Below are 15677 nucleotides of genomic sequence, written 5' to 3' on the forward strand. Positions count from 1 at the left end.
AAAGCGGAAATGGATCCCCTCAGGACGAAGATCCCGAAACCGATCCGTGAAACTCGCGAGAGCTCAACTATATAAGAGCAACGACCCCTCCAGGGCCCAGGTACGCGTGATCACTCTACTCTCTAGTTCTCAAACTCTCAAAACATTCAGCTCGCAAAATGCTAACTTAAGCATCGGAGTGACCTCGTCGGGTTAGCCACCCCGGGTTCTCTGATCCATTGTCTTGCAGATTGATCCAGCTCGCTGCTCGATTGGAAGTCAGGTCACCCTCCAACTGGGAGTAGTCAAATCGCGCTACATCAGGTCCCTAAGGAAGTATAAGTCTGATTGTAAAGAGACAAGTTTGAAATCATTGGGCAACGACGGTGACTTGTTGTCGTTGGGAAAGATTGAACTCAACACTAGGGGGAGATCGAGCTTTGTGTGGAGCAGGGAATAAGCTATCTAGTTCCTCCATCGGAGTGTTGACAAGGTGTCTGGTTTGATTGACTCCATCAATATAGATAGCAAAGAAGAACAGAGCCCCACAAACAGAGAGACATAAGAGGTTTGAACCTGGTTTGGCTCAACCTTCTTCGGTTGGGACTCACTCACCGATGGAGAATCCGGAAGACATGGTTTTTGGTTCTGGCTTTCTGCTGCTTGCTTCTCTCTCTTTTGTTGTTTGCGTTTTGATGGGCCTATATTTGATGCTTGACCCCCACCCACTGTTGTACCACCTCTCATACAGTTGGGGTTTAGATATTTACCGAAAGATTGACCTGAAAGTGATCAATTAAGCCCTGTCCCAACAACGAAGGATTATAGTTAAATTCTTAACTTAAGAAGAACTTACCGAAAGATTGACCTGCTTAGTACTCCAACACTGGTCGTTGCAATCTTTGGAGTGGTGGCTGGGGTCTTTGGGATGAACTTCTCAATATCATTGTTTAACGAACCACAAGCATTCAAATGGGTTCTTATAATCACAGGAATATGTGGGGTCATTATATTCTGTTCATTTTTGTGTTTTTTCAAGTACAACAGACTCCTGCCCTTGTAGATGCAACAAAAGTGAGAGAGAGAAGGCAAGGGAATCTCTCTTTTAGGCCTATTTTAAATCTGAAGAATGAAGAACTGTCGGTTAACGTTACCTCTATCGTTCCTTCAACCTAAATTGAAGAGAAACGGGAATAGGGTAAAAAGAAAGAAAACTGGAAAAAGGTATAATGGTTTGAATATTATGATAAAGGTTAGTTTTGTAATTATGAAATTATTTAAAATGCATCTGATCTCACGTGATGGGTGTGACTGAAAGTGAATTAACGCCAAGTACGGATTGTTATAAATTGAAAGTTCGAATACTGAAATATCATATTTTAAAATTACAAAACCAAATTATCACTTAGCTAAAATATAATATACTACTGATCGAGAATTTTCCCTATTTTTTTTTTACAAGTTGGAAGAAAAAACTCCCTACACAGGTTGCCGCATTCAACATAATCGTGCGATTTCTGATGGCCCAATAGTAATGGCCGCAACTTCCATTACTGTTGGCTTACGAGGCCAGCTCTTCTACTTCGCAATTGTACATGCCGCTCTCCCTCAAGCGATCATCCCTTTTGTGGTCCACACAGCAATTCTGAGTATTGCATATGTAAAGAGAACTAAATTCAGATTGGATATGTTATTAATTTGTTGATTATCTCATTCGGTTGTTGTGGGCTCATAACCAAATCAGATGGACGGCTAGAAATGGTAAAATTATAAACATTAACAAAGGGTAAAATGATAATCTAATAACACTCGTTATTCTCTTTGACATCAAGTTATTACCATGAGGTTTCTTGGATGCTTTGAAAAGTTATGATCAGTTTAAGAGAAATGCTGTGGTTAATTTTAGAACAAAGTTCATCCAACCCAAGCCCATCCCAATTATAATTTGATGTACTCGGGTTGGGTTCAGATTGGTTAATGAAGCCACTCTAAAATTATACATACATATGTATGTATGTATGATTGTAGATAGTTGGACCAGGTTCGAACTATCTAAGGGTTAGGCCTGGGCTTGGCCTGACTTCTTGGGCCCAAGCCTAGTCCAAGGACTGAAAATCCAAACCCAACCATTATAAAATTTCAGGCTGGACTGAGTCGGACTTTGGTTGGGCCGCCCAAGTTGCCCCCCTACCTGTGGGATTGGGATTTCCGTTCATCACATTCTATCCATAATTGTGCCAACAATTTCCATCTACTATTAAGATTGCTTGGTCATTTCATCTTCCCTAGCAGCAATGCAGCATTTCCTTCAAGCTCAAACGAAAGCCTACAAACCTAATTGATAAATCTCCTTGGAAACTGTTTGAAAAATAAACGAGAAATGTCAAAATTAATACATATTCATTGTTTCCCTTATTAATCAAAATATAAACTATCCAATGCTTCCACGAGCATAAGCAACAAAGGAAAAAAGTAAAAATATAAGCTATTTGACTACTTCCATATTATAATCCAAACCATATTCATCAAATTAGCAAATATAAAGGCTCAGATAGTCACTACATTGTAAATCCAGCAAAAGTACCAAAAAGGAAAAAAAATAGCAATCTAGCACATATCAATTTCAGTCTTAGCTAAATTTAAGCATCCACAAGAAAAAAAAAAAAAAAAAAACTTTAACAAAAATTTGCATTTCTTTCATTTTGCACTCTCATGCATTTGTATTAATGCAAATAAAATTGCACTGCAATTAAATACAACCTAAACTTCATTTGCTACAAAGACCCCCTTAACTTTCACTTTGTGACAATACACCTTTCGTTGGAGTTCAAACTAGTTAACTTCAAAAAAGATTCTTATTTAGTTATTTAAAATTATTTAAATCCTAAAACTACATTTTTTTATTTATTTGATCGAATTATGATTGAATTAGTTTTCTAAATATAAGATTGATACCATCTTGGTTATTCTAATTGACTCTTGCAAAATTTCTAGTTGGATTCAATATTCACATTAATTGGTAAAGGTTTCATTTGCTTTTACTTAAATTTATTAGAGAAACGTGTGGATACTTTTTATATTTTAAGATGAAAAGAGGCATTCATGTGAAACAAGAATTTAAAGAAATTTGTTTTTCTACATTATTATTATTTTAGCTGATTTTGTTTGTAGAAAACGAAGGCAATTTTGAGTCAATTGTAGAAAAAGGACGATGAAAAGAAAATAAAGAAAGTTGAAGTGCGTATTTTAGTAATTAAGTGAGGGGTTTTTGCAAATGAAAGTGGGGTAATTGTCACTGGCACATAGTAAAAAGGGGGTCTTTGTAATTTACCGGAGACATGATTTCTTTAAGCTTGCCAAAGACTAAAATTGAGGAGCTAATCTCTCTCGTTCTCTCTCGGAGGAAGAACCCGTGGAAATTATTTTTTGACTTCAATCCCTCAATCAAGTAAGTCTAACACTCTCCCTACAACTTCGTAGGTTAATTCAAACGCAATTTGTATTTATTCTGCACTCGATTCAGTGTTCAATCAAAAGAACCAAGAGTGAAGTTAGCAATTCAAAAGGGTAAAGAATTTTGACCAAAAGCTTTACATTTCTTTTTTTTTTGGTTTCTCTATTTTCGCCATGAATTTCTTTGACGAAGGAACTGCATATTTTGCACTCTCGTTTCTCTTATGAATCATGAGTTTCTCAAGGTAAATGTTTCGTTTTTTTTTTTTTTGAAAAATGTCTCGTTTTGGAGCTCAGAACCTCTTAATGTCTTAATAAACGAGGCAAAAAACTGTTTCTAAATGGCATATGTAGCGATTACATCCTCCTAAAAAATTGGAGGACAGAAAAAGAGAGTTCATGTTTGATGCGTGGGCCATGTGGAAGTGTGGGTCCCACCCAGGGTATTCCAAAAACTACCTGATTGGAATGGCCATTATTATGGTAAAGGAAAGGGAATTACCACACGCGAGTTTAGTAGTTAATCAGCTCTGTAATTCATCTCTCTTATGGGTTAGCTGTATAGGTTTCCTTGAGGTGCATGCAATCCGTTTGGTGAAATGCCTAGAAGAGAACTTCCTTTCCGCCCACCCCTCACCCCCTTTAGTTACGCATGAGGTAGACCCTTTGTACTGTCATAGACTTTCTATGAATAACTTTGCTGATCCAAAATGCTCAATTTATAAGCTCTATTTTTAGGATTCCAAACACCAAAGATTCAATACTATTGGATAATTAAACCAACTATTAAATATAAACATTTTTGAATGGTCAAAAAAAGAAGGATTCAATTATTTAGAAAATAATTTATTCATTTTGATGGTTTAAGGTATCCAACCAATCTGGATATTTTCCTGTTACTAGTAAATGTGCACATGCATTTGCACGTGGCAATTTCAAATAACAATAATAATTCCAACATGTTTATTGAAACCCACTAAAAAAGATAAAGTAATTAAAGTATGGTGTGATAGTGGATTTAAATTTTGTAATTTGTTTCCACTGTTAATAAAAATGCTAATTATTTATCAAATTTATTTTTGTTTAATATGATAAACATATAATATTAGAGATGTGCACAAATTTTTTCGATAAAATTTTGTATTTTTATAACTTTTATTTCTTTCTATTTTATTTGAGTTTTTATTATATTGATCTATTTGACTTGAAAGGTAAAGCAATCCCAATTTTGGGAAATTTTAGATTTTCTATGTCATTTCCATAATTAATTGTAAAAACTATTCCCGTGTATGGAACTTTGTTTAATATGACAAATCTATAGTATTTGAGATATGTCAAATTTTCTATTTTTTTTGTAGTTCTATTTATTTTATATTTTATTATTTAATTATGACATCATTGGTTAACCCATTTTACCTAAATGATTGAATCATTAGGGTGCAAGTTGGGCCAAGTTCACGCTCAATCTAGGCCCAATCCTATGCATTGGGCCTAAAGCTTGCACCCAAGGTCAAGGTTGATCTATCCAATTTGGGCCCAACTCACATTAAAATTTGATGCAATTGGATTGGACTTAGGCTTGAATTGGTTATACATGTATGTATGTATGTATCATCAAGCCAACCTTAAGCTACCCAAGGCTAAGCCAAGGCACACCTCAAAAATTAAAACTTTTGGGCTAGGCCCAACCTGAGGACAAAATATCCAAGCAAGTTTGTCTAAAATTGCAAGCTGAGTTGGTCCAGGCTCAGATTGAGCCCACCTAATTTGCACCTGTATGGGTCACTAACCACCAATTAGATGGAAAAATAGTTTTTCTTTTGAGTTAGTTTAAATTTATATTCTATTTCCATCATTAAAATAACTATTATTTATTACACTTATTTTTGTTTAATATGATGAAATACGTAATATTAGAGATGTACCCAAATGTTTCAACATTTTTTTTGTGTTTTTAATGAATTTGTCTCTATATTTTTAAAAATTTTTGTTATTTAATTACAACAATGTGGGTTGATCATTTTGACCTAAAACGCTGAACCATGGACCCAATGCTTGAATAGGAAAATGGTTTGTGTTTCTGGGTCAGTTTTAGTTTTTGTATTTCATTTCCATCATTAATAAAAATATTTCTTATTTATCATACTTATTTTTATTTAAAATGATAAATATATAATTTTAGAGATATGCCTAAATTTTCTTGTAATTTTTATATTTTTATTTATTTTTAAACTTTTATTATTTAACTATGAGACCATTAGTTGACCCATTTTACTTAGATAGTTGAACTATGTATCTGCCTCACCGACAAAAGGACAGCTTAGTTTTCATGTTGGATTTTAAAACATAGGTTTTTTATTGTTAAAATTATTGGGTATAAATTTAATTAGTAGAATTTATTGGTGAGAAACAAAAATACTTCAAATAAAGAATCTAAGGAGGGAGAATGGGAATTAACATCTTAATAAGAGGGAATTGAATGAAGTGAAAAGTAATAGCTTAAATTACATTTTCTGCCATCACAGTTAGAGAAGGACCAAATTCAAAAGTTGACAAAGCTCATTTATTTAATATGCAATAAATATATGATTTAATGAGAGAAGGGTTTAACAAAAAAAAAAAAAAGAGAGCAGAAGTGAGTAAATAACTTAAATATAAGACTTAATAAGAGAAAATTGAATGAATTTAATATAACTAGTATAATGAAGGATCATATTCAACAATAAGGGTATTTTAGTTAATAAAAATTCCAGAATCTATACCTAATTCCCACTTTTAATAGTAATATAGATATCTCCTAAATGGCAGCTCTATTGTCTCTTTGCTTTCTTTGTATCTCCAAAATGGCGGCTCTACCGTTTCTATGCTTTCTTTAATAGATTTTTGACCAGTTGTCTTGAACAAATTAGGTGGTACAATGCTTGTACTAGTCTATGGGCATATGAATGATTCTCCTTTTTTCTTCTGTAAGCTTATCAGTTGTTTTAATGCATAGAATGACAAAATATTGTGTGGCAGTGGATGGAAAACATGGTGTGGTTGAGGGTACAGAAATCATGGAGAGTTCCAATGGAAAAGAATTAGCTGTATGTGAAGATGAAATCATAGAACCTTATGTAGGTATGGAGTTTGAGTCTGAAGAAGCTGCTAAGGTATTCTATGATGCATATGCTACACACTTGGGCTTTGTTATGCGTGTTGATGCATTTCGCCGTTCACTGCGTGATGGCAAGGTTATTTGCCGCCGACTTGTATGTAATAAGGAGGGGTTTCGCCGAAACAGACCCAGACGGAGTGAAAGTAGGAAGCCTCGAGCCATCACCAGGGAAGGCTGTAAGGCAATGATTATGGTAAAGAGAGAGAAGACAGGGAAGTGGGTTGTTTCCAGATTCGTCAAGGAGCACAATCATCCATTGGTGATTTCTTCCTCTGGCAATAGTCGTCGAAGTTTGCTTCTTTCTCAAACACCAGTAAGTTTTCTTCACTTTGTAGAATCTAAAGATGACCAGTCCCATCCACTGCAAAAATACAAGAATTCATTTCTGATGTTCTATTCTCTGTCATTGAATTTTAGTGTTTGGAAGTCTTGATAATTTTCTCTACTTTCTAAGTTGAGACTTTATTCATAATGAGACTTATAAAAAAAGGCTTTATTCATAATGAGAAGAAAGAAAGAAATCCCTGCATTCAGAAGGGATCTTAATGCAAGGAAAGTGGACAACATATATATAGCTGACCTATATGTAGAATGAGTCTTACCTTTCCCTTTTTGCCTTAAATTGTGCTCCTCAAAATTGTTATATTTTCTTTCTTCTTTTTCTTAACTTGCATACTGTAGAATTGCTGAATTGGTACATATTGTTCATGTCAGCACATAAATGCTAAGTTTCAACTAATGTGTGAAAGCTCAAGCGAGTAGTGGTTTTTATTGAAGAAGAAAAACTATTCCTCTGAACAAATAGATGGTACAGTTTACAACTCCTTTAAGCTTAAAAGCTTGACTTAGATTCTCTCCACATGACTTTTTATCCTAAAATCCTTTAACTTCCCCTTGTCATGGTAATGGAAGAAATTAGTGTAACCTTTTAGCCTTTAATGTAGCTGTCATCCAACACTTTACCCTCTTTCCTTGTATAAAAACAAGTTTATTTCCTTTTGTTCTTCCTTATCTAAGCAGGGATTTCTTGGGATTTTGGGTTCAGAAGATGATTAAGGGATTGTGAGCCAACTCTTGCTTCTGAGGAAAATATTTTCTTTTGAGATGGCTATGGAATCAATTGTTTTTTTTTTTCATTTTTTAATTAGATAGAGAATAGAGTCTAGTGTACTTATCTTCAAGGGCAATGGTACACAGCCTATGTCCTCCCAAAACTTCATTTTCTCCCCTTTCCACACATCTAACCTGGTCTGACCAAGAAACTAGTTAAGGATTGACAAAATTGATTCCCATGGAGAAGTGATGGTGTATCTAGGGGCTTGATTTGTATTTGGACCATTAGGATGCAATCCATGTATGCTCATAATTTTGGAGTGCCACAATTTATCTTATTCCTTAGGAAACATCTAGAGCAATTTTCCAAGCAAAGTATTATTTTACAAGTCTAACCTTTCTCATCTTGAGCCCACCATCTACCTTTCTTGTGCTTACAATACCCCAGTTTATTAAATGATCTTTTTTTTTTCTAACCAGGATGTTGTTAGAGAAAGTTCCTCATGGTTTTCTCCAATGTCTTATTAACTTTCACAGGGGCTTTAAAAATGGAGAAAATGTGAACTGGTAGATTTGAAGCCAACCTAATAAGTATAATCCCTGGTGAGATATAATGTTTTTCCCATGATGCCAATGTTTTTGTGTATTTTTCCAAGGGAGGGCTCCAAAAGGGGTTGTTCTTGGGTTACCTCCTAGAGGTAGACCAAGATATGTGATTGGCCAAGAAGATTGATTTTCAAATTTCACACTTTCTTAAAGCTTCTTATTAAGGCCAACAAGTAGACTAGATCTTCATCCCTATTTTGGTCAAAAGTAATGATGTCATCAACAAACATGAGGTGAGTTGAAGGAATCTTCTCATTACCCAACTCCAGAACCTCTAGTTATGCCCATCCTATTTGTCCCAGAGATTAGTTTACTAAAAACATCAATGATAAGGTGAATGGGAGTGGTGACATTGGGTCCCCTTGCTGGAGGCCACACCTGGCTGGGAAGAAATCTCTTGCCGAACCATTTACCATTGTTGAGTAATGAATCGATTTGAGACAGTCCATGATCCATATTCTCCTTTCGTTCACTAACACCTATTTCCTTCAGGACCTAGATCAAGGACTACTCCACATAATCATAAGCCTTCTTACACACAAAACTTTCCTCTCCTGCTCTCTCTCTCTTGATCGGTAACAGTGAATTCTTTATTAACCATAAGCAGAACATAGCTACAATTAATGCTTAGCACTCCCTACAACTTTGCCCAACCTTCTTCTTCCCTCTATTTAAATTTTGTTACCTTACTTTATTTTCTCATTCATGCCCTGTAGTCCCCCAAGAAATTGATTCATGCTGTTTCCAAGTCTTTCTAACATATCAGCCATTCCATTTGGTCGATCTCCTTATCAATGTAACTCTACTGTTCAATTCCATTTCAATATTTCTTTGCTCCTTGACTGACTATCATTTTCCTTTTGAAGCACCTTTCACAATGAGATTCCTGTTTCTGAGTGTTTTACCCAGTTTTTACCCCTGAAGTACTGCCATTAGTTCAGATCCCGTGGAGTTCCTAGTCTCTTGCTCTCAAATTTTCGTGAACACTCTCATTTGCAGTTAAAATCTGATCCATGATCTGCCTTACTTAAATAGAAGCTGTTTGTTTGGCAATCTTCAAGGATGTGTGAAACAGTAACAATGGAGCTGCTTGTTTGGCAGTAATGATGATTGGCTGGAAAAGATGCATTGGCAAAAGAAGGGGTAAAAAGAGGGAACTTATTTTGGGGAGGGAAAGGAAATTTTTGATATATCCAGGTTCTGTTTTGGCCATCCCAACATCTGGGGTGTAGCCATCCGTATCATATATATATATATATATATATATATATATATATATATATATATATTTCTAAGTTGTTTAATAAATATGTTGTTACTCATCAAAAAAATAAAATAAAACAAAAGGGGTAAAGTAGCAATGGTCCAGATGAATTATCATATGCTCCATTTCTTGGTGCACTAAATTCTGAGGTTACTTTACTTCTCAATAATTGAAGGTGGGATTTTTTTATCAGATCTCTAAGTATAGAACAAGGCCCATTCTGCTGATTGGAGAAAATAAGTCTTGCAATTGGCCAGACTTCTTCATATAGGTCTCAACTTGAAGAAATCACACATTACAATAGTGACCCCTTTTAGTAGTAAAATTGAACTCCCCATCTTACCCCTACTTAAGTTATTAGGATATAATGACTGACCTACCCTCCCATTAAATATTATAGCAGTAACTCTCTATGTTTTACATCAAGCTGCTGTGTATATGTTGCGTAGACCCAATTTGGATACAAAGAAATCAACCAATGGGTTATACAGCACCTCGTGAACAGATCTGCAAGTTTAGTGTTTTGAATCCACGGGAGTATCAGTTGGTTTACAGCCTTGTGAACAGATCTGCTGTGTATAAGACATTTGGACGTGTAATAGTTAAGTAATTCAACTTACCAACTGGACTATATTATCCCAGGTCATCAACCAACTCCCCCTGATCAAATACAAGTTTAGTGTTTTGAATCCATGGGAGTAACAGTTGGTTTACAGCCTAACATACCAATCTCTTCAAGTAGGCTGAGTGTATACTTCCTTTGTCAAAGGCATATCTCTATCTTGGATCTTGCGATTTTCAATACCTAAAAAATACCACAACTTCACCAGATCCTCAGTATGAAAACATTGATGGAAAAATATCTTCAGCTCATTTATGCCTTTACAATCACTACCCATATTCACAATATCATCAATTTGTACCATAAGGCAGCTTCTGAATGCCAACCAAAAATTGAATAACCTGATTGGAATCACCATATCACTAAATTCACCAAAGCAGGCATGTGGGGATTGTTCCAGTCCATATATGGCCTTCTTCAATCTACACATAATCTGAATACTCACCCTGAGCAACAAATCCAGGTGATTGTTCCATATTAACCTCCTTAAAAAGATCATCATATAAGAAGGCATTCTTTACATCTAACTGAAACAAAAGCCAATGAAATGCCGTAGCCAATGCAGTTATGACCCAAATAGAAGAGATCTTAGCCATAGGTGAAAAAGTCTCATCAAAATCAATCCCATGGGTCTAAGGAAAACCTTAGCTACTAGCCAAGCTTTAAGCTGTTCAACAATCCTATCACAATGAAACTTAATTGTATATGTTGGAGATATCGGTTTGAACAATAAAGCTATTATAATAAGACAATTCCGAATCCAATAAATCAAAGCAATAATAATAGATGAAAGTAGCAAAAGTAATTGAGCAGGAACAATGGAAGAATTAGAAAGTAGCAGCACTAAAGTATACAAGTAATCAAAATAAACAAGGAACTTATCAATTTAGAAGATTGAGACACATTGGATCACTGTTGTCCTTGAATCTAATCTTGCCCCCTTTTGGATGCTGAATGCTTGGATTGAAGCATCCAGACTCCAAAATTCAAAGAGCATGCTCTTTGAGTTGCACTTCCGACGGAACTCAATTGACCTCTAATACCAATATCAGAGAAGAAAAAACAATGTAGAAGAGAAAGGTTAGGGCTTTTTTGTTGTTAGAGAACTATTGAATCTAATCTTGCCCCCTTTTGGATGCTGAATGCTTGGATTGAAGCATCCAGACTCCAAAATTCAAAGAGCATGCTCTTTGAGTTGCACTTCCGACGGAACTCAATTGACCTCTAATACCAATATCAGAGAAGAAAAAACAATGTAGAAGAGAAAGGTTAGGGCTTTTTTGTTGTTAGAGAACTATTGGAGGAGTATCATAGGTAGACCAAAAACAACAGCTCCACCCGTTGTCTCCCACACAAGCCTATGAACTCTCAAATGCAAAACAAGCATGTTATATATGGAAAACAAAGCTCAAAGAAAAAAGCAAAAATAAATAAAAATTTATTTATTTATTTCTATCACAATGTTTAAGGCTTTTATAGTAAATAAAAAATTATTAAAAAAGAAAATGGTAGATTACAATTTCAGGTGATGACTGAGACAGAAATCAAATAAATAATACCACATCCCCTAAAAGACCACTTTTCCCCACCAATCCAGACATAATCGAGAAGAATGCAAAACAAACCCCAACAACACCCCTACCCCCTACTAGATAATTTATCAAAGAACAAAAACACCTCTCACCACTCTAAAGAAAAATTACCCCTAAATCTAGGATATATCAAGACACAAATCCCCAACAACCCTTTTGCTTCAACACGATAGAACTTCTAAACCCCACATTTACATTCACACTTGCTAATTGATATTTTTCCAATCTGTTTGTTAACATCAGAGCTTGTGAATTTAAGGTTTTTCTTTCTCTCTCTTCTAACTCCAAGAAAAAACTCCTATTACCCTCCTTTTCCATCCTATCAACTTTCTCTACATGCAATCTCTAACCAAAACATCATGGTTGAGTATGAATTTATAACAGTTGAATATGGCTTGTAATGGTTTAATACGAGTTTGTAACAGTTGAGTATCAGTTTGCAGCAGTCAATTATCAATTGATATGCATCAATATTGACTGATACACACTGATACAAGCCTAATACGTGGTGGATATGGAACTTTTTGGAAACCCCTATTTTCCTACCATGTCATGTATCAGTTTTATCCAAAAACCGATACATATTGGACTCTATCTTCCATTACATATCAATACTTTAAGTAAAAAACATATTCATAAGAAAAAGAAGAAAGAAAAGAAAACTCAAAAAATATGGGGTCTGAATCCCTATTTTGTTATAGGAAAGGAAGAAAAGAAAAAGTGGATAAGAAGAAGATATTGTGTTGATTAGACAAAATTTTAAGTTCTTCCTTATTGATTCAGGTTTTGAAGTCTTTGGGGGTTAAATATAGCATTTAGCAATGTTTGTGTTGATTAAACCCTAACAAATAAGAAAATAATAAAAAATAGTATATGAACATAGAAAATGAATGTTTTAGTTTAATAATGTCTATATTATAATTATAATCTCAAAAATTAATAATATAAAAGTATTTTATAATACAATGTACAAAACTGCTTGGTGATTAGGCAAGGCAAGCCTCCAAGGGTGCCTTGTCACCTAGGCGTCACCTTGACAACTATGGGTGTGCCTATGTTTCTTTTATCATTTCATAAAATACCATTCTATGTTTTTGCATATTTTACAGTGTTTCCACCATGTCTATAATTTTTACAGTATTTCCATACTGACATTTCCGACATGTTTATTATATTTGGACAATATTTCCACTGACACCGACATTTTAAACCTTGCATGTTGGTCCTCTCTTGTTGGATTATTTAGTCATTGTGAACTCTAGCAATTCTTTTGCAGGACCTTTTAGTTCTTTGCTACTAGCCCTTGGACATCTACAGCATGTATGTAGTGAAAGTCCCAGCATCCATGTTATTGGGATTGGGGGTGTTTGTCCTACACTTGGATTGAACTCCACCTTCACAATTCCGAGGAAGGGAGAAAGGCTTCCATAATAGCATGGATATCGTTCACAATTTAATGTCAATTTGCCAACTGTTATGGTTAACTTGTGCTCTTTTCACTCAGTGACCTACTTCACCTCTGGGTTTTCAATTTATCAATCTTGCTGTATAAGAAAAATTTTTATTTGAGATATATGAAGCCACAATGGTTCACTTGTCCTCCTTTTAATTGCCACATAGTTGTCAAGGCGACGCCTAGGCGGGCGTCTAGGCGACTAGGCGGTTTTTGAAGGTCACCTCGCCCAAATGCCATATGTTATGCGCAAGCCTGGGCGGGCGCCTAATGTATCTAAAATAATTTTTTTTTTTTAATTTATTAGCTTGATATTTCATTGGTTGTTGTATTCCTTTAAAATAAATATGTTACACTGTATCAGTTTATTATTAAGACAACTATAGAATAGTCTATACAACTAAACTAAGACAAGGGTATACAACTAAACTAAGATAAAGGTTTTGGTTCGACTGGAGGAGGAGAACCGAACATGCGAACTCTGCAAGCTCGAGCAGCCCAGTTCCATCGCAGTTGCACTCGCACCTTAGTTCGAGCAGGTACTTCTTCTTCTTCTTCTTCTTCTTCAGATTTCAGAGTTTCAGCATTTTTTTTACTTTTTTTTTTCGAAAAACAGAGGCTCCGCCAGTCCTCCCTTTCTTCTTCTTCTTCTTCTTCTTCTTCTTCTTCTTCTTCTTCTCCTCCTCCTCCTTTCTCTTCTCGGATATCAGTTCAGTCGAAAAAACAGGGGCTCGCCAGTCCTTTTCTTTTTTTTTTTTTTTCAAAAAAGCAGGGGCTCCGCCCCTATACTCCTCAGTCCTCCCTTTCTCCACTTCTTCTTCTTCTTCTTCCACCCACCCCTTGAGTGGTGTTCTCAGTCAGTCACTCTCACTCTCTCAGTTGTCAGTACGCCCCATGAGTCCCTTTTTTTTTTGGAAAAAAACAGGGGCTCCGCCCTACTCTTTTCCTCCCTTCAGTCATTCACAGTTTCACACTTGAAGTCTTGAATCATCTCAGTTTTTAATCTCTTCTCTAATCTCTTCTTTAATTCTTCTTCTTCTCATTCAATTTTTTTTTTATGTCATTAATATATATGATTATGTGGCTGACTTTTTTATGGCTGAATTAAATGTCTTGAATCTGAAACTTGAATCAAATGTTTATGGCCAATTCTTCTTCTCATTCAAATTTTTTATGGCTGATTCATGATTGTATGGATGAATTGAATCAAATGTTTTTTCTTATGGCTAAATTACATGTCTGAAAAGCATATATAAAGTAAAAACTCAATAAAACAAGCATTTTAAAATTCCAACGCCTGGGCGCCCTGTGGTCGCCTAGCCTTGCCTAGGCACCTTGAAAACTATGAATTGCCAGTCTTTGAACTTCATCCCCTTTTCTTTGCCAATCTAATTGGACAATAATGGAAATAAAAAAGATAATGAGAAGGAAAAACTGCCTCAGATTATATAACCAGGATAATTTTAGATCAAGTCTCTTCCTTAGAAATCTCATTGATTTCCTGCCTGATGGTGACCCCCTCTGGTTAATGCCATATGTGTGGTGTGGTTATCATAAACTAATTATTTGAATTTGACATGCATGCTTTTGTCATGTTAAATCTCTGCCGATGTTTGCATTTAAAAGGAAAAGAAACTAAAAAACAAACTCTCTACTTGTGTTTGCATTAGAAAACAAAATGCTGGTGTGCACAGACACAAATACACATTAGTAATGGATAGCATATATTAATTTTCTAATTTCAGGATGAGAAAGACAAAAAGATCCGGGAATTATCAACTGAGCTGATGCGTGAGAGAAAGCGCTCAGCAGCTTATCAAGAACAGCTGCAATCAGTTTTGAAAGATATTGAGGAGCATACTCATCATTTATCAAGAAACATTGAAGATATAATTCAGAACGTGAATGATATTGAATCTAAGCGGCAAGTACTATCACAGAGCTGATAGCCACTAAGCTGTTGAAGTAGCTTCCATCCTTGTACAATACACTCTTTTGTTGGATGGTTTATGTATGCCTTTTGCCTATCCTGAATGTATGTTCTTAGATTTTAGCTATAATCAACTTGTACTTAAATGATAGTAAGCATTCTTGGCAGTGCTCTGAACTAAGTTGTGACCTGAGGTTGTCTCATGAGAATATAATAGGATATGGACATTGGAATTGGAACAAAGAATCTTGTATGCAGTGATGGAAAAAGGGAATCTTGTATGCATGGTTGTATCTGAAGAAAATATCATGGAAGGTGTGCATTTTATATTATTATTCTCAAATATGTAGCATCAATTGAAGGGCTACATTTCTAAGAAAAGATTGCCTTTTATTTCTCCCTGCCATTCTAAGCTATATATGTGGCGATTAATTGACAAGTTTGCATCAAAGAATGAGCTTTAGTGGTTGAAAGGTGAGGGTTTTGATTTGTGCGGTAAGAAAAAGGTGAAAGGACCTAGTACATCTATATCTATACTAATAAAAGTAAGAATGGGGTCTGGTTTTCT

The 15677-nt window shown here is 35.2% G+C and overlaps 1 protein-coding gene across 1 annotated transcript; it reads left to right on the forward strand.

Moving 5' to 3' along the window:
* Window positions 1–3273: 3273 nt before the first annotated feature.
* On the forward strand, window positions 3274–15452 carry LOC104605203 (protein FAR1-RELATED SEQUENCE 5-like). The gene is made up of 3 exons (XM_010269860.3): window positions 3274–3427; window positions 6451–6902; window positions 14925–15452. Coding segments are annotated over exons 1-3 (654 nt in total). The 5' UTR covers window positions 3274–3426; the 3' UTR covers window positions 15126–15452.
* Window positions 15453–15677: the final 225 nt, after the last annotated feature.

Source organism: Nelumbo nucifera, chromosome 1, assembly GCF_055504915.1.
Source record: "Nelumbo nucifera cultivar China Antique chromosome 1, China Antique-T2T, whole genome shotgun sequence".
Lineage (NCBI taxonomy): Eukaryota > Viridiplantae > Streptophyta > Magnoliopsida > Proteales > Nelumbonaceae > Nelumbo > Nelumbo nucifera.